Source organism: Lampetra planeri, chromosome 10 (assembly GCF_965212315.1).
Source record: "Lampetra planeri chromosome 10, kcLamPlan1.2.h2, whole genome shotgun sequence".
Lineage (NCBI taxonomy): Eukaryota > Metazoa > Chordata > Hyperoartia > Petromyzontiformes > Petromyzontidae > Lampetra > Lampetra planeri.
In genome coordinates this window covers 4,213,481-4,233,852 of record NC_136116.1, presented here as the reverse complement: position 1 = coordinate 4,233,852, position 20,372 = coordinate 4,213,481, and the positions used below count along the sequence as shown (strand labels likewise).

At 47.0% G+C, this 20,372-nt stretch overlaps 1 protein-coding gene across 1 annotated transcript in view; it reads right to left on the bottom strand.

Annotated features, from left to right (window-relative positions):
- The window catches only part of LOC144720867 (diacylglycerol kinase beta-like), a 65,521-nt gene that overhangs the window by 42,684 nt on the left and 2,465 nt on the right, over positions 1 to 20,372 (bottom strand). Inside the window, exons 2-10 of the mRNA XM_078597965.1 lie at positions 18,034 to 18,110; positions 15,586 to 15,606; positions 14,503 to 14,665; positions 12,278 to 12,340; positions 9,730 to 9,996; positions 5,782 to 5,946; positions 2,560 to 2,609; positions 1,426 to 1,500; positions 284 to 403 (exon numbers count right to left, since the gene is read on the bottom strand). Coding sequence (XP_078454091.1) covers positions 284 to 403; positions 1,426 to 1,500; positions 2,560 to 2,609; positions 5,782 to 5,946; positions 9,730 to 9,996; positions 12,278 to 12,340; positions 14,503 to 14,665; positions 15,586 to 15,606; positions 18,034 to 18,110 — 1,001 coding nt within the window. The remainder of the gene's footprint in view (positions 1 to 283; positions 404 to 1,425; positions 1,501 to 2,559; positions 2,610 to 5,781; positions 5,947 to 9,729; positions 9,997 to 12,277; positions 12,341 to 14,502; positions 14,666 to 15,585; positions 15,607 to 18,033; positions 18,111 to 20,372) is intronic.

Here is a 20,372-nt window from a genome sequence, read left to right as displayed (position 1 = left end):
AGAAAGTGCTCGTGTGAGCTGCATTAGAGCGAGCGAGTGCTCGTGTGAGCTGTCTGTGTGTGTGTGTGGGGGGTTGATGGAGGAAACAACAACACGAGTGGACACAGGCGCACGTTGGCTGGGCTGTAGAAAGGTTTTGAAGGTGTGGGGTCAAATACCAGGTGAAAACCCTTTGCTCTTTACAAGGGCCCCCTGCGGATCGGAAGCCCGCGGAGAACGGCCGCTCCCCCCCCCCTACCCTGCAGTCCAGCATCGTGGTGCACGCGCGATCTTGCTCGCTCACCGTCTCCAAGCCGAGCAGCACCAGCAGCGGAATCGTGGTGAGCCCTCCCCGGATCCACTCGTCCAGCGACACCGTTCCGTCCTGGTCGTAGTCGATCTCCTCCATCATCTCCTGCAGAATCTGCACAGTGCAGATGCCGATAACATCAGCACACGCCGGAGAGCCACGGGGTTGTCCTTTCTCCCCCCCCACCCCTACGATTAGCACAGTTGGCTACGTACGGTGCGAAAGAAGTTCAACATAAAAATGTATATTATTGGTTCTCTCGGTAAAGTCACGTAGAAGGGAAACAATAAAATAAAAAAATATAAACAAATGTAGTGTTGCTTTCTTGCCTGTGGTTGAGTGAATAGCGACGTTTAAGCCCGTGTCCAAACTCGTTGGCCAGAGAATGGCTTTTGCTGATGTGAGGTGTATTGCTTCATCGCCTCCGTTGAATTAACTTTCAGATTTCACATCGGCTCAATACTATTGCCCAATTTTTCGCGGAATATTTCCCGAGGCCCCCCAACTCGAAACCTCTCGGACCCTGTCCTCCCTCCCCGACAACAGGAGGGGGGTTGGTGGGGGGAAAAATATATTTTACAGAGCTTCAGTTGAAACAAGCCCCGTTCACTCGTGCGTGGTCGATGGGCCTGGCTGGTGTGTCTGCAATCGCATGCCGTGCTTTCTTTGGGGCACCGCGGTGGCGGGATGTTAACGACCTCACCTGGTACACCGGAGGTCGTGGCGTTCGATTCCAATCCCCACCCTGACAGCCGTATATTTTGAGTTTGCAAGTTCTCCCCATGGCCGCATGCATTTTTCTCTGGGTCCTCCGATTTTTCCCTCCACGTTTAGAAACGTGCATTTAGAGTATTTTGCAGCTATACATTTTCCGCGTGATAATCCACTTCGTTGAGCGATCATTTGTGGCCAGGTCGATCCTGAAAAAGAGCTATTTAGCTCAGTGGGCCTTACCTGGTAAGATAAAAAAAAAATGTTTCTCTTTAGTTTAGTTTTTCGAACGTCCGCTCGCGAAGGTAGCGGCAGCGGGGGGCGAATCTGCCGTGCGTCCACGCGGATTCGATTTAAGCGTGGGCATTTTGTCACGGCTCGATCGCCGCGTTCTCCCGCTCGCCGGCGTCCCCGTCGCCACGCACCGGCTTGAGCTCCGTCACGTCCCACTCCAGGTACTCGGCGACGTGCATCATCTGCGTGATGATGCGATCCAGCTCCTGCGCGACAACGTCACGGCGGTCGGGCACAGGTGGTAGCAGCTGTGTGCGAAGCGCGGCTGTAGTCGTTGGTACTGTCGTGATTGCGCCGCGGTCAAGTTTTAGGCGTAAATGGCGTTCTAACTTGACGCTCATGCCAATGACGCGGGTTTGATTTCCCGTGTCTGCCCTCCGCCGTTGAGGCACTTCCACAGCCTTAACTCAGCGTTGCTTAAAACATCGGCGAGGTGTTCGGGGAATGGACCAAGAAGCAAGTACTAGTATCTCGAGTGCAGTATAGCCGACGTTTATGTGTACATGAAAAGTACTTTTATCACTCCACTGCTGGATGAGGCCACCACGCACCGTGTAGAATGTGGTCAATGTCCATTAATAACTGTGTTTTTTCACGTGATTTTTTTCCTTCTACATTTCTGGACAGTGAATGGAAATATATCAGTCTCCTGGACAGACATCTTTCCGTAGAAGGGTGTGTGGAAAAGTGCAGTTTCCCCCACAGCATGGTTGATGACGCACCTCTGATTAGTACGGTTGGCTACGTATGATGCAAAAGAAGTTCAACATATATACAATAAAATAGCCCATATGAAGGAATTTCACGATCAGGTTTGTGTTGTGCCCTTTCGCAGGCCGTGCCATAACACGGCGTGATGAATCCCTCTGCGAGAGCTCTGAAAAGCAACTTCACCTCATGACACGGTGCCAAGAGTGAAATTGGGAGACAAATAAAATATCAGCTAATGTTTCTGGGTATTGCAGCCAAACAGTGATGTGCTGTGATCGCTGTGATAGCTATACCACAGAGGCGATGGGACAGCTGTGTTTTTGCCGCGTTAATAAGTGGCGTAGCGCGTTTGGCGCTGGGCCCTGGTGCAAAGAATGAAATGGGGCCCCGTCCAATTTTCCCCCTCTCTCTTCAGAGCCCCGTGCCTGGAGCCCCCCCCCTCCGACCTGTAGAACGCAGTGCAGCTGCACCGCCTGCGCGCTCCATCGTTGCACCACCACTGGACAAAAGGAGACCCCTTGAATTACTGAGGAACAATGGAGAGGTTTGCTCACCGAGTGGTCCAGGAGTCCGTTTCCGTCGGTGTCGTACAGGCGGAACATGACTGCGGAACGCAGATAAATGCAATGTGCGTTAATTCACAGCATCACAACCAACCACCATGTCTAAAAGTAAACTAAACTTTTTATTTTACCAGGTAAGGCCCCATTGAGTTATATAGCTATTTTAACAGAAGGGACCTGAACACAAGTATGTATATTCTTGATTCTTACGGTAAAGTCACGTAGAAGGGAAACAATACAATAATAAAAATATAAAACAATAGTGAGAATTGTATTGTTTTATATTTTTATTATTTTATTGTTTCCCTTCTACGTGACTTTACCGAAAGAACCAAGAATATGAATCTCTGCAGTCACGAAAGCTTTAAATCAACATGCATGTATGTTGCACCGTATGTAGCCAGCCGTGACAATCCGAGGTGCGTGAGCGGGAATCGAACAAATGAAAGCAGCTAAATACTCTTAAACGCATGTTGATTCTAAATGTGAAGGGAAAAACCAGAGGACCCGGATAAAAAAAATCCACGTGACCACGGGGAGAACATGGAAAACTCCGAATATCGGGATCGGGATCAAACCCACGACCTCCTGTGTACCAGGTGAGCTAGTCAGCGTCTCGCCACCACGGTGCCGAGATGTCAACTCCATTGTTAGTCTTGACCACGAGCCACTATTCCTCTTAGCGACGTGTCCTGCCCGAGCCAACTTGCAAGACGAGATATTTAACTTGTGTTTGTTCCCTGTTAATAAACAGATCTGTGTTATCTCCACATAATATATAAAATAAGTTTTTGTTTATTCGCCTATGGGCTTTCCTGACCAATAATATTAAGTCAACTGCCTCTGGCAATACAGCAGTTTTCAATTAATTGGCCTGACTCTGCTGATGATACCCAGATGGTTGAAACCAGTCCAGAGTTTGCATGGTTAAACAAATGCAGCAGAATTTTGCTTTGGCAGTCCAATCGGCTGAGGGAATAGAAATAAATTATTATGTGTGGAGAAATGAATAGAGGTCTTTATTTTAACTTCCTCAGGCAGTGTTTATTTACGTTTGTAAACACCCGTTATCATCTCTCCCGCTAAAATTTTTATTTTTTAACCCCCCCCCCCCAGAAAAAAAAGTAGCGTGCAGTTTTCCTGTTTGCCGATGTGAAATGAACCTTTACAAAGCAGATTGGTGATAGGTAAGAAGTAATGAAATAGGGGCACATGGCGCTGATGCCAGTAGTGATACGAGTAGCGATACGAGTCTTTGCGCGCTGAGAATTTGAACAATTGTAAAAGACGAGGCGTTTGGTATAACTGGTTTCTTCCCCCTCGCCTGTGTGTGCGGCAGCAACACACAAGCCATCCCAGCGAGCGTTCTTTAGAGATCTTATCTCGCTCCCCATGGGCCACAAAGCGGAATAGAGAATGGGGGTCAGAGGAGGGGTGGGGGTGGTAGCGGGGGGAGGGAGATGGGGGGGTCAGGAGTGGCAGGAAGCCCTCAGGGTTTGCCTACCGCTCAAACTTGACATGCCTCATTAGCCGTCCCCTATCACTGGAGGTGGAACACGGCAGGCGCTTGCAAGTCATGCACGGGGTCAGGGAGGCAACTAGGGGGTCACTCCGCACCACCGGGCCCCCCCGTCCCGATGAGGCGGAACACCCTCATCGATCCGTTCGGAGTTCCCCGAGCCTGCTCTGTGCGACGAATCGTCGCAAAAAAACACCGCGACGCATCAACACCGCCTCTTTCGCGTCGGTGCAGGGAATCTGCCATCAACCGTTTTGGCTCGGGTCAAGGCGCGTTTTGTTTCTGACCCGGCCACCCCCCCCCCCCCCCTCGAACACGCGACCAAGATGCCCACTGAGGAGCGGCCCTTGAGGAACCGTCCGCGTTCTGGCGGCGTGCGCCTCGCCACAAAGGGGCTGGGGAGCAGTCGTGCCACCCAGCGCCGTCTGCCTATCGAATGCGGAGGCTACGCTACTGCGTCCGAGGCCGGCCGAAGGGGCCTTGTCGCCGGCGCTGTGAAGAGAGGGGAGAGCCCCGTGTCGTTCCTCTGATGAGCAGGGCGCGTGGCTATTGTGCGACTCCCACCGGTGGGAACTGCGACTGCGGAGTCGTGGACCGTTGGGTTGATGATGTTGATGTTGTTGTGATTGCGTGGAGTGGTCGTGTAGTGGTTAGGGCGTTGAGCTATGAAACCCAGCGACCTGGGGTTCATTCACAGACGTGACGGACTTGAGTATGTGTGTGTGTTTAACTTATTTTGCACCATAAGTAGCCATCCGTGCTAATCGGAAGTGAGTAGTGACATCTGAACTAGCCCTGGGGCTCCCCTAGGTTTACTCAGTCTTAAATGAGTATCTGGTGTGGCACAAAAAAAGCCACCGCTGGGGAGACAAAGGCGCACAACTCCCTCTGCACCGCTGGCCTTCGTGCTAACCAAGCACTTGCTCCAACAGGCTGCGTAGGCTACACAGGGGATCTTTGTCTTTGCGGGGCTGGCAGGGGCTCCGCCCCTCCTGCTGCAAGCTCACGTGCCCGTGTTGGAGCGATGTTCCTCATGAACACGGGGGGTGAGAGAGAGAGCTAGAACAGAATGCACGACAGACAAAATCGGATCGTATCATTCCTCATTTTTTTTCAGGAGGGTTTCGCTGTGTTCGGCAGAAGGGGGGTGGTGGTGGGGGTGTTGCTCCGTGTTTTCTCAATTGAGTTATTTGTGGGACATTTTCTCATTTGGCAACTTTGGACGATAGCAGCGACGAGTTACAGATTTACACTTTTGAGATTTTGGGATTTTTTTTCATTTTAAAGATAATTCCATATTAATTAAAATCAGATGTCACGTGACAATTTAACGTGTCTTTGTGCTAACAAAAGTGACATCACCCGATGCCACGTACCGCCACATTTGTGCGGGGGGGGGGGCGTAACACGTGATATCATTTCCTGTGACAAACTTTCTAATCAATCCAAAATAGTTTTTTATTCGGATCGTCCACAAATGTAATATCTGCATGTATGTTGAACTTCTTTCGCACCATACGTAGGCCAACCGTGCTAATCGTAGCTGCGATTTCTTTTTGGATCCATCCAACAATCGGCGAACGCGTCGCTCGACCCGACCACGTGCGTTGCGTTCCCGGATATTTTTTGTGCGGTTGTCGAGAGAGGGATGGGGGGGGGCGAAGACTTTGCGCCCGTGAGTCGCGGGCGCTCACACTCCAGCTTGTCCTCGGGCCGGCCCCCCTCGAGCAGCGAGAGGTAGCACACGATGTCCTTGAGGAAGACCACCTGGGGCAGCGCGGGCTGCGTGAGCGACACTGAGCGAGATCGCCCGGGGCTTCCCTTCAGCAGGTTCAGCCCCAGCTTGCGCTCGCGCATGGCTGCGGCACACGCACACACACACAAAGGGACCGTCCATAAATGACGTCACGCACCTAGGGGGGGGGGGGGGGTGTCAGACATTTGTGACGATGTGTGACGAGGGGGAGGGGTTTGAGAAATGTGACGTCACATCAAAATGCGCAACTTTAAATAAATAAATGCTATAACTCTCATTGTTATAACAACACTCCTACAACATCAGAGTGCAGCGCCACATTAAATACGCACTGCAATGACAATAGTTTAAAGCGATTTGAAACATGTTTTATTTTGGGGGGGGCAGAGCTTTGTGACGTCATATTTGAGGGGAGGTCTGACTTTTGTGACGCCGTGTGACGAAGGGGGGGGGGGTCAAACATCGTCCAAAATCGCGTGACGTCATTTATGGACGCCCCCAAAGACAAAGATCCCTCCCCCCCCCCGTGTCGCCTTAACAGACTGTTGGGGCGAGTGAAGGCCGGCACGGCCGGCATGACCTTCACAGGTGCAGAATGGTAACTACTCAAGTGGGTATGTAGTCAGGCTAGTAACTAGGTATGGAGATTCATAGGTGGATAGGCAGGCAGGCAAGCAAGTAGGTGGGCAGGCAAGTCGGTAGACAGGCAGAGAAGTCGGTAGGTGGGTAGAGGTGAATAGGTCGGCTGGCAGGGAGATCAGGTAGGTGGGTAGACGGTCAGGCAAGTAATTATAACGTATTGGAGTTGTTTGTGGTAAAAAAAATATCCATGGATAAATAAAGAGAAACAGGTCTGTGTCACCATAGGCACGCTTAAGCGGTTGTTCTTTCGCTGTGTCTGTCCCCACCTGAAGACGGACGCTTGTGCTGCGCCCGAAACGTCGTGATTTAATTTAGTTGTTTTCATTTTAATTTATTGTTTTTTACCTACGTGACTTTACCGAAAAAAACTAAATGTCTGTATCACCATCATAATTATAAAATAACATTGAAGTCCATAAATCAATTTACCAACGTGGGGTCGGCACCATCACTTTAAGCAGACAAACGCCAAACTGTTTTCACCTAACACATGTTAGGTAGTTGGATTGGTAGGTAGATATGATTATTATTAAAATCAGTTGAGAACTCATTGAAATGATAATTGTTTTTTTACCCTTCTATCTGGCAACAAAACTGACACCTTTTTACAAGGAGTCATGTTTGCATAGACCGCAATACCTGCAGTCATAATACAAACAAAAGAACATAACTCTGATAATGTGCACTGTCCTTGAAGTTGATTGGTCCACACCCGAGACAGCTTTCCTTAGAGCCTCGTCTCACATGGGTTGGACCAGATGACGCCAAAAGGCGCACAACAAGAAGGGTAAAACACCAATTATCATATTTTTACTGGCAAATGAGGTTCCCATAGTGTAACTCATTGAAACTTAAATGTTTATTTTCGTCTGGGCGGCCTGGCATGTGACTCTGTTAACATCGAGCACACGACGTCATTCACGGCCAGACTGCGGAAGCTTCTTCTCCTCGACTCGATTGCCATCTGCTGATTACTTTCAGCAATGGCCATGCAGTGTGCATTAGGCATTTCCTGCAAGTGTTACACCAAACCATAATGGACAAATTTGATTTACACCCGGGGACTTAATTGCAGCCAAAAATATCCGCGTTGATGACGGAGGAAATATTTCTGTACTCGGCACACCACATCCACCACTCGCTGTGGCTACTAGTCAGGTGCCTACTCAAGTGTAACGGCAACCCGGGAAATATTTGGTGGGAAATGAAGCCCTGGTTACACCATCTTTTGACCTGTTCCAAAACAACTGTTTAAAATGTAGTTTTATTCTCACTGGGAATTTTTTTTGGAGTTTTATTTACACTTTAGAGAAAGGAATATAATTATTTGTGTAAATGATACAATTTATCATTCCTCTTTTTCAGTCTACTGTACCGTAATTGACAGACAGAAAAAAACCCTAGGCATTAGAAACAACCACATCATTGCAGAAGCCTTCATCCAGGAGTGGATAGATCGTGGCTTAAGGTAGCAGTAATGATGAAGCCTTCCACCACGCCACAAGACGTGTTCCGTGAACGTGTCACCAGACACACTGGCGAGACGGGTCACCACAACATTTGCATAGGGGTGACATTTACCAGGTGGAGGTGACAATTACAAGTCTGTGAAATCCCAAAAACCGACACCAGAGGAGTTTTGGGCTTCCTCATGACGGTCCAGGAATGGAACTTCCAGCCAAAAAAACCTTTCGTACGCCCAGAGTTGTGTGCAGTCCTGCGCAGCACGCACGCACCCGCTGTGAATGGAATGGCACGGTGGCTCCAGGCTCCGTTAATCCACACAAACACGGTCTCAGGTGCGTGTGTGAACAGAGTGATGTGAAGGCAGTCATCACCGATGACCGGCAGCAGCGGTGTCACGATTGCCCTCTGTGGTGGAGGCTCATGGAAGACGCTACTGGGCAGTTGGACGCAGCGAGCCTTGGACACTCTACATGGCCTCAAAGTGCACCTAGCCTGGCACAAGTGCTGTGGTGATGTCACCGCCACTTAGTGGCGAATGACGGCTGTTGTTAAGGCATTTGAATTTGTATGAAATATACAAATTTGGAAAACCCGTATAATCCATAAATTCTCATTGTCCAGAAAGCAAACTGTTAGTTGAGTGTAGGCAGATATAAGTCGATGGATAAATGGAATGATTAAATACATTGTGCAACCATATGTGGGGGAGATGATACAATAACAGCTTTGAACAGCGGATTGTAGAGCGTTGCTGTGATGTTAGCATGGTTTATTTTAAAATGAATCCCCAACGGAATCGAGAGTGGTGCGAGTGAAAACCGGTCAAATAATATCGCAGCGAGCTCATCTCCTTACTCAGGATGATAACGTTTAAAGCGTCCCTTGTGGGTCCCAGGTACCATCACCCAGCGTTCCGTGCTGCATTTTTCAATCGCCGCCACCAGGTGGCAGAGCAACCAAAGCTCACCGAGGGCTGAGTCGGTCCTTGCAGCCTCCACCAATTGAGCTCCGAATCAATGGGTAGCAAGGAAAGTTTTCCCCGTAACATACACACGCGCTACCACTGCTGGCTATTCAGTGGAACCTGACTCGAGCCCGAGTGTTCGTCCAAATTCTGGCCACTGGCACTGGCGCGTCATCCACCGTTATTGCTCTCTGCGCATAATTGGAACGTCTTGCATTACTGACGGAGCAGACAGGAATTTTGGCCCAATTGTAAAGGATGCTTAACACTGTGCGTAGCTCTCTTCTATATTGTGCCGGAAAAATTTGAGAGCTAGCGATCGCACATGAGCCAGTTATCAGATGTACACAGTCACTCGCCGGCACCTGTAAAAATATACTCGTCCAAAGAGCTGTGTTTATTTTGAACGTCAGACTGCGCTTCAAACCGCCGGTTTAACCTAGCAGGATTGTTAAAGCAAACAAAGGCGGTAATTCCATCTGTCCGGTGAAAATTGGAAGGGAATAATGAAGAGCGTATGCTTTCGCACGGGCGTAAATATCACTGTCTTTGGAATTTATCACCGTCAAATTATCGCAACAATTTTGAGGTCAGGAGCCATTGGTGGTGAATTGGCTGCAAACCAGGGCGCCGCTCGCCATCTCAGAAAAAAAGGGGCTCTGACTTAATGGAGAGAAGGAGCGCGGAGACCTCTTGGGATTTACATTGAGCGGAGGGTGACGCACGCCGAAGAATTTTGATTTTATGACTTAAGGACGGGTGAAATCCAGGCTAAGCCGATATGAATTGGCGGCAGAAATCTCCGCACTACACCTGGCGATTTCGGCGGCAGGAGCGACTGGGGCAGCTTGGAGGAGCCGCGGGACTTGTTGAGGCCCGGCGTGCCCGTGGAGCGCTGCGAGGATGATCTGGACGAGGTGGGCGTTGAGGAGGCGACGGCCTGCAGGGAGAGCTGGTCGGACTGGCCGAGTCGCGCCGCGCCGTCCGTGCCCTGGGCCCCTTGCGTCTCGCCGTGGAACACGAGTGGGCTCCGCTTCTCCGACTGCCTCATCGCCTGGATGATGCTCTTGCCGTTCAGGCCTGGTGCGGTCAGAGGGCGTCATGGTGGCGAGGTGTTAAATACCTCGCCTGGTATACAGGAGGCCGTGGGTTCCATACTGACCCTGACGCCTGCTGTATAGTATAATTTGCGTGTTCTCCCCGTGGTCGCAAGGATTTTTCTCCGGCTGGAATACATTTCCACATGATAAGCCACTTCGTTAAGCTATAATTAGTGAACATGTCGCTTCTGAAAAATAGGTATATAGCTTAGTGGGCCTTACCTGGTAAAATAAAAAATTGCTTTTTCATTTGTATAGTTTATAGGGTTCAGCGCTATCGAAGCTTTAAAACGTTTGACATTCACCGTCATCGGCTGTGATCTAACCATGGCTGGATGACGGCCTCCCCAAGCCGTTGCTATCTAAACATCTTGATGTTACAAGAATGTAAATGTAGACGTTCCATCCCATTCGTGATCGAGGGCGCTTCCAGATGTAAAACAAAATGGAAAATTCTGGCCTCAGACTTTGGGAAACAAATATTGTCTTAGGTAAGCACGTTCTATTTCTGTAACGCCCACGGGCACACTTGATCATGGGGCAGCAGAGGAGAGGGAGCAACCTCATGTTGAGTGATGGCTAACTCTGGGGGCTTCCACTAAAAGCCTTGATTGTATCTGGCTGTAGTTGTTGGGAGAAACTTTTAGATTTATCGTCATCATTTTTATTATTATCAATAATCGATTTTAAAGCACATGGCAATTTGAGAGTAACACGTCTATTTTTTCAAAGGGCATTCGGATAGTAACGTCAATATTGTTGCACAAGTGGTTAGAAAAAGGGTTGATGCAGCATCACTCACGGACAAATGTGTGAGCAATGCAGAAAAAGCCTTAAGTCGGTACAAAACCCTTTGGATGTGGTTAATAATTCAGCAACGCCTTCAAGAAAAGGTGAGACCAGATTGAGAAGCTCACTGCTGACAAAAGGAAGAGCCGTTTCATTAACACGTCACTCCACTGCGGAAAACCACAGTGGAGCCATGGGGCAGAAAATGGGGTCAGTGGTTGAGCAAGGAGGTGTGTGAAATTAAATAAGGGAGGCACCCATACTCTTTGGTTCTTTCGGTAAAGTCACGTAGGTATTAAATAATTGATTTTAAAATAATTTATTTTAATAATTTATTTTATACCCACGTGACTTTACCGAAAGAACCAAGGAGTATTGATTTCTGCAGTCATGAAAGCTTCAAATCAAGAAAGGGAGGCACCGTTATCTCGGAGGGCTTAAAACTGAAGAGGAGTACGTCTTTAAAAACAAACAAACATCATCATGGGTGATGTCAAAGTCACAGGAAAGTTGTTTCAAAAGGTCAGGGTAATGCGTTCTCAATTTACTACAAAAACCATTGACAGCAGGAGTGTTATGGATGTCAAGACACCTCCAAAATGTTTTGATTTAAAGCTTTCGTGACTGCAGGGATTCATATTCTTGGTTCTTTTGGTAAAGTCACGTAGGATTTTTTATTATTATTATTTTATTATTTCCCTTCTACGTGACTTTACCGAAAGAACCAAGAATATACCTCCAAAATGCTTTAGAAAGAAACACCCACGACATCGAGGACACAAAATATAATGGTATTTTAGATTCCGCATTTTTTGGGGTCAGTAGCCAGTCGCTGCATGCAGTTGATATGTGTTAGAACCGCTCTTACGACAAAATGGGGGGGGGGGGGGGTGTGGGTGAATTTCGCGGATCGCGTCTATAATGTGACCAACAAAAAACCGAGCGGCGTTCGTGAGTAGCACGCACCCTTCTCTCGCTCCTCCAAACTTCCACAGATGGGAGCGAGCCCCTCGCATGACGCCCGGCGTCAGTGCCGGATTATCCTCGTAGCAAAAGTAGCATATGTAGCTACGGGCCCCGCGCGAAATGCTTTCAAGCTATCAATTCCGGTTCAGTGATTCTGCACTTGCCCTATTACTATATGTAGTACTATACTACCTTCAACTTTTATAAACGACTGGGTGTTTAAGGTTTAGCTATTTGTCGTATTATCTGGCTGTATAGCAAATGATTTTTTTTTTTACTATGCAAGTAAAAAATTTGTGTTTAAATACGTTTTTATTTTTATTTTGGGCCCCTTTATAACATATGCTACAGGCCCCTTACTAGCTTAATCCGGCACTGCCCGGCGTCGTGTGGCGCCAACCGCTAGGCAAAGCTGTTGCAGCATAAGACAGTTCCTTTTTGGTATTGTTTCGTTTTGATTTGGGAGTAGGAAAGTGCCCAGACTGGGTGGGTGTGGGAGGGCTCACCCGTCACCGGAGCACAGGCCACAGCCGTATGAGCTGTGATGCCGCTGTCGATCGTTCGCATCTCTGCAACACAACCAACCAATTACGGGTCAGAAAACGACGTTTACCAACAGATTAACAATTCAGGCTTCAGCAACGAATCAGCGAATTAGGGTTTATTACTTTGTGGGATTAGGCGAACACCGGTAATCCCGAGCAAGCGCCTGGTTGCCGATGCCACTAAAGAGCCTCCAGGATTAAATCCATACCTCGAAAACAAAACAGTCGACATTAAATGGAATCTGCACGTCTCACTGCAGATCAGCCCACCACCACTGCCTTTCACAAGTGGAAGTTTAGAGAAAGCCTCGTGTGGGATTTTAGATATGCCGACTGGACCATCGACAACAGAATGGTAAAGCGATGTGACTCCTGCGTGGGCCTGAGGGTCTCTACGTGAGTTTGTTGATCCCTATGAGAGTCTATCGCTGTCGACGTGCCACTATGTGAGACCACATCGGGGTGAACCACCGTTAGTAGTCGCATTTCAAAGGAGGCATTGAAGAATTGCACCCAATATATGCCGAAGAGTAATTTGCTGGATAATTAATCTGGACATAGATGTATTTTACTCATTCAGCCATACTCAAGAGAGACTTTGTAGGCGTTTTAAATTACTGACAATTTACTTTTTACGGACGTTATTTAAAGGCATGTGTCAAGATGTGCTAATGACATCATCAGGGCCCATCGTTGACAAAATCGTAAAGTGCTTCTTCTGGAATGAGACTATGAAGAAAAACGTGAAATGTCACGCTCTTCATCGATTGTCAAAGCATTTTTAACTCAGGCAAATTGAAAGGCAGCAAATCAATTAAAACATACCCGTGTTGTGACTATCTTCTTGTAATTCACAGACCATTAGGTAAAGAAATATTCATAATTTCACACTGCACAAATTTGCAGACTACTGACAACCTCGTGGCAAATCCAACAGGTCTCTCTCTCTGTCTGGTGAGTGTGTGTGATTACACTTAAATGCCCTTTGTTCTCCTTCACATTTGAAATGTTCGCGACGAAATTTTAACGATTGTTTTCAGGAAGCGTCGCTGAGATACGGCGCCTGTTGCAACTCAGCCCTGGTGGCGAGTGCTCGTGGTCAATTGAAGCAAAGGAGAACTCGTACCTGCCACGGTGGCGACATGTTAACTACCTTGCCTGGTATGCACGAGATCGTGGGTTCAACCGTGATGCCTGTATATTTGGCGTTTGCATGTTCTCCCCTTGGTTGTGTCGTGTTTTCTGTGTGTCTTCCGGTTTTTCCCTCCACATTTAGAAACGTGCGTTTAGAGTATTTGGCTGCTGCTATGAATGTCCACGTGATGAGCCACTTAGTTGAGCTATCATTTGTGGCCAGGTCGTTTATGAAAAAGGACGATATAGCTCAGTGGGCCTCGCCTGGTAAAATAAAAATAGTTTCGTTTAATTTTATCGTTGAATGTTTATTATGGGTCGTTGGTCGACTGTTTATGTTTGCGCACCGACCAGATGTGAATTATCATCATTTGAATGGAATGAACGGGTTCAGGCAGTCAGCAGCGCCCCCCCCCTGCTGCACGCATTGTTTAAAATTATATTCAACAACAAGGGAGCAGTTGGAACAATCGGATACGGTAAGATGTTACAAATTCCTATAATAAAATGTTCAAATAAGATTTGGCCCAGGGATTAATTTCTCGCTAAACATTTTCTGCATTGCTGGTAGAGTGAAATAGGTGGCACGTGACCCATAGCCATCGTGAGAGGTATACTGGATGTGGTGTGCTGGGCGCAAAATAATTTCATGGGTCGCTGGTAGACTGAAGTAGGTGGCACGTGACTAGGAACCACAGCCTTAGTGCGAAGAATACTGGATGTGGAGTTCTAGATTTGAAGCTTTCATGACTGCAAGGATTCATACTCTTAGTTCTTTCGGTAAAGTCACGTAGGTAATAAATTAAATTAAAATTAATCAAAATAAAACAATAAAATCACGACGTTTCGGAGGCAACACAAGTCATCAGGTGGGATCTGGCTGTGACGGTCCCACCTGATGACGGAGACTTGTGTTGCCTCCGAAACGTCGTGATTTTATTGTTTTATTTTTATTAATTTAAATTTCATTTTTTACCTACATGACTTTACCGAAAGAACTAAGAGTATGGATGTGGAGTGCCGGATGTGGACACAATGCCGCCCGCTCGTACCCGTGGAGCTGAAGAGCGAAGTGGCTCGGTGGAGCTGCGAGGCGGGGCTGGCCTGGCTCGACTTCTTCTGGAACGACATGAAGAGGTGGCGGCACAGGTCCTCAGGGATGTCCGTCTCCAGGTACGTCCTCATGAAGAGACGGAATCCCTCAAGGTCGATGGGCTGGGGGAGCGGAGGCGAGCGCTTTTAACAACAACAACAAAAACCGCAGCACGGTCGGACAGGCATTGCTTTCACTTGAAAAGGAGCAGGGCCCAACCGCGCGTACCCGAGCGAGCGCACGCGGTGCGCAACTCGGAACCGTCGTGGGATTTGGGAAAAAAGTGTCCGGGGAGGGAGGCGCGTATTACTGCGCTCATGCTCGATACTTCGGAGCACATCGGCACATCGAGCGGGGTGGGGGGCAAATGGAGGTGGCTGAGACACGGGGGGCAAGCCGGGTGTTTCTGCCGGCGCTGGATTGGGGGGCTCAGCTGGCGCAGGTGATCAACAAAACAAGACGTTTGCAGAGCCGTCTCCTCCACGAGGGCTCGCGACTCGCAAACTGACATTTTTGGCAGGACAGGTTTTGGCCGGATTGTATGCAAATGAGATGGGGCATTTGATTTTAGGTCGGCTGTCACGAACAATGTTCATGATTCGTGATCGGTTTCCTTTGGGTTAGATCGTTTAGGTATGATGACAAATGTTAACTATAGCCCTCCACCACCCAACAGAATCAATCTAATCGTGCCGTCACGTCATGGACAAATACACCCAAATGATTTGTTTTTTATCAGCAAAACAGGAGAAATGTCCGAAGAGGGATGAAAAGATTGACAATTTTTACGTGCGACATTTCGCTGTAGATTACACCCAGCATCATCAGATGTTGAACAAAAGGCTCAGATTTTACACGTTATGGAGAGTTATAGTTAAAAATGAACATTATACCTCCACTATCTAATCCAAACAAAAAACGCATTAAGAAATGGAGCAAAAATGAATGTAAATAGATTGCTGTTTTAAAATTGGAGGTGAAATATGAATGTGATTCATGGGGTGGCTAATTGCATGCAGGTGACCCCAATGAATGCACTCACCTGATTTAGAACGTCTGGTTTCTGTGGGCATTTGCAGATTTAAAAAATTCAGGCAGAGTTAAAATCACAAAACGGGGACATCTGATGACTCGATGTGAACATCGCATGGGTGAGGAGTTCTGGCAAGGTGACATTCAAATGCAGTAATAGGCATTAAACTCGTTTTTAAACCAATTAATCGTTCCCACAAAATTTTACTTTAAATTTTAATTGCTCACCTTTTTTAAAAGTACTGGTATTCCATAATGAACTGATGTCATTTTTTTTTTAAATCAAGAGCAGAGTAACAATTCGTCTTTGGAATGCATCGATTTAATCATAACATCTTAATCGAAGAACGTTTTTGTGTCAACCCCATGTGCGTGTGATATGCGAGAACTTTGATCCAAAATTGTAAAATGGATCTTCGGGTTGTATTCATGTAATACAAATGGAGGTTCTTAATATATATAAAAAAAATACTCCTTTAAACCCAGTGAGAAAAGCAAATAAATTTGTGGTTAAAATGTCAAAAGTGACAGGAGACCATGCACGTGGTTGGAAGACAACTATTCTGAAACTTGAATCGTTTAATTTGAATTTTCTCCGTGAGTTCGGTCTGAAAAGGCTGATGAATTGCACGACGCAGCCATGTCAACGGTTTTATAAAAAACGAGCCCCAGCCTCGTTGCGGCTCTTCATTGTGCTGGCGCCATTCAGCGTTTCGCATTTCCACGGGGAAAACACGCTCCACGTTTCACTCGCTGCTAATGTCCGTTTCACTAGTGGGCAGTAATAGCCGCAAACAAGAGGGCGGCGTGCAGCATAATAATTTGCGCACAATCTTGCCGCCCATTAGTGGGCCCCCTTTTTTCGTCTAAAACGCCGTACTTTGGTGAGATTTTATCTCTCTCTCTCTCTCTCTGAGATTTCGTCTTTTAAGTACACCGAGTACCAAACCTGTGCTGTGACAATGCCCTCCCAATACGTTTTGTATCTGCAGCAACAGCCACACACTAGCGGCGGATGACTGAGAAATGTGGATGACCTCCAAATGAAACAACGAAATTAAAATTTCCAAAATCTGACAGCGTAAAATTCCTAACGTATTTTTTTCGTACTATATTACAAGTTTTGCAATAAAAAACACACTGAATAACCGAGACACTGATATTTTTTTTCCTTAATTAATATAAATAATATCCAGTGTTCCAACTTGGTGAGATTATAGAGAATCGTTTTAACCACCGGGGAAAGAAAGGGAAAGAAATGGAATGGGAGGGGGGGAAGGGGGGAACTGGAGGTACATCGATTCGTAGGACGTCAGCCTGATGTGGTCAGTATCTGAAGGGGAATAGTCATCAAAATCTAAATCTTTGGATAGGTTTGAGAAAAGACAAAAAAAATATGGAGATCACATCTCTGAAAAAGATTACATCCCTCCCTAAAATACATTCCTGCGGATGGAGCTGGTAGGAACGTTGGGTTGCTCGGTCAATGGCCAGGGTCAACGGCGGCGTGGTGTATTCCGCAAATATTCCCGACTGTGAGGGCGGGCACAAGCCGGCGTGAGTAGGTTAAACGTTGAGTTTTATAAGGGCACCACGGGGTGACCAGCCCCTCCCCACCCAGCCCCACCCCTCCCACCCCCCACCCAGCCCACCCTCCCCACCCAGCCCACTCTCCCCACCCTCCCCACCCAGCCCCTCCCCACCCTCCCCACCCTCCCCACCCAGCCCTACCCTCCCCACCCAGTCCCTCCCCACCCTCCCCTCCTCACCCAGCCCCTCCCTCCCCACCCAGCCCCTCCCCACCCTCCCCTCTCCACCCAGCCCCACCCCTCCCATTTTTGGATGCACGACGGACGGACGGACACAATAATCCCCTGTGGGCTGGTGTAACCAGGAGGTTCTTACCAATATAATCTTGTAAACTAAGTACTCAAAGGAAGCTTCAAATCTAGAAATATTCAAAGGAAGTCAGACTGAATAAAGTGTTGACCCAAGTACTGACCGCAGGTGGTTCACGTCCCTTCTAGGTTTACACGCCGACTTACGGCTAGGACTATGAGTCGGTGAAGCAGATGAATCAAACACAAACTTGTAATCGACCACTTTCTGATAAATTTGCTCAGGTCCCATTTAAGACTGGCGACCGCTTGACATCCTGCAACCCGAAGGTGGGAAACCCCCCTACAAGCCACGTCCAGCGTGACGACGCTGATGATACTGATGACATCACAAAGCCCCCTCCCAAAACATCGCGTCCAGCATCACACGTGGGAAGAGACACTTTTTCTCTCTCAACTATTTTCATGTTCCCCGAGTAATCAAACCTATAATCGGTAGAATAATTGATTGCTGTACTTAAATAATGGGATATCCCAGCTCTACTCCGGCCTTGAATACATTTTATAATTGAGCTGAACACGTGACAGATCGTAGGACGACGATAACTTGTTGTGTCTACCTGCTCTGGGTTGTACTTCGCCAGCACTCCCTCCCCTTGAAACTCCTCCAGGACATCCTTCAGCTTCTTGTTGGAGTCTAGAAAAGAGGGCATGATCGTTAGTTGCAGGTACAAAGGGATTTCCCGTGCCAAAGAAAATCAATAAAACCGCAGACCGAAAATAAAGCACTGCCAATGTCATTACCACTGTCATGTGACCACAAATAGATATAAACGTTACTAATATATCAGCAATGCCATTTATTTATCCTTAAAAACCTCATTGAGTCTCGAGACCTTTTTTTGTCGGGAGGGTGCTGATTACACTGGGATGTTTGACCAATTTCATGATTGAGTGATTGGCTTCGTATTCAGTTTCAGTTTTCAGTTTCATTTATTAGTTATACTGTAGCTCTGTGAGCCATTAGGCTCTTGAATCGGGTGCAACCGCAACAACCAAAAGACAAAAACATGAACTAGAAAACATCTTAAAGTGACTGTGACTAAGTGCAAACAGAAAATCCAGGAAAAAACAGCTAAATATTCCAGAAAAAGCACGTACACCAACGCTGTGTGCAAAAATCCCAGTGGGATACAAGTCAAACAACAACAACAACCAATGCTCCACACATACATACCATTGCTCCACACATACATTTAAGAATGTACCACTCTATTGACACCTTCTGGCTACCCTCAACCCTAAGTACTAACCAGGCTCAAACCTGCTTGGCTTCTGATATATGACAGGATTGGGTGCGTTCATGGTGTTTTGGTGAATATTTTTGGGAAATGGCCGTTCTTCAAGGTAGCCAGAATATATTTGTAGATGTTTAATTGTATAATTAAAAATCTCCAAATATGAATAAACAGCGATTGGGGTGGTATTGCGGTGGTTAACGTACTGGGCCATGAACCCGATCACCTGAGTTATATTCCTGGCCAGGGATAACATCAGGGCCATCTGAATAATTAGTCATCATCTGCCCTCACCAACCCGATCAGCACGATGACGAATGGTCAAACAACCCCCATGTCCAACACGGCGTGGGGAGGCCTTCATTCAGAAGTGGATTTATTATTATCTGTATTTGTAGATAACGATCTGCAACGTGATAGCTGCTTGACAACACCTACAGCTGTCTCTAATGAGCTCAGCTGGAGATGCAGCCTTATTAGCCGATGGATAATTGCCTAACAAGGGCAGATGAAAGCAGCATCCGTGGATAATCCCATGTTGCCACTGCAGGGAGGAGAGGCAGGGGAAGCACTTGATGTGCAGCTCATTGTGCTGGGCGGCACTACTGAGAGGACAAATGCTACGTTGGCGAGATGTTAACTACCTCGCCTGGTGGGCAGGAGATCGTGGGTTCGATCCTGACACTGATGATTGTATATTTGAATTATTTGGTTATTTTGGTAAAGTCATGTAGAGAAACATTATAATAAAGTAAATAAAAAACACTAATGTAGACTGTAGCCTGGTTTTGAAATGTGTTTTTGTTTTTTATTATTTTATTCACTTTATTTTTTTTCTATCTACGTGACTTCACCGAAAGAACCAAAGAATATGAATTCCTGCAGTCACGAACGTTTAAGTAAAAAAAAATGTATATTTGGAGTTGAACATGTGTCTCCGTGGTCCTGTGGACCTTTTTCCAGGTCCTCTGTTTTTTCCCTTCACATTTAGAATCAACATGTATATTTGGCTGCTATACATTTCCACGTGATAAGCCACTTCATTGAGCTATCATCTGGGGCCAGGTCGATAAAAAAAATAGTTAAATAGCTCAGGGGGCCTGACCTGATAAAATAAAAAATGGTGAAGTTTTTTGTATTTTACAAATTCACCAAGGCAGCTCGAAGTGATGGAAATAAAAGGCAACTCGAAATGATGCAAAACACATTATTGATTGTCTTAATTCCTGCTTTTTAAAAATATGTAATTCAGACACGCCAGTAAACAGTGCATCATTCAAGCCGTTAAAGGAAAGTATAGTGGGGCTTGGGTAAGACTTGCCGCCAGAAGGGATGGCCGATGGTCAAGAATAATAATGGATTGACAGCCGAGGAATGGAACTTGTCCGAGAGGACGTTCACTGAGATGGAGTGGTGATTCAATTGTTTAATGTGCAGGCTGCCAGGTGGATTATTACATCACAGGCTCACGAGGGGGAAGCAGCAGATCATCATCAAGCAGTTGGATTTACCATAGCCGATGACGATAAACAGTGGTGAATACGAAGTTGCAAAGTTTGTGAAAAAAACCTGCGGTAAATTTCACAAAACGCATCTTCATTCTGTCGTTGAGTAGAAGAAGCAAACATTTTCCTTCACACTGTAAGCCGATTGATAGCTCT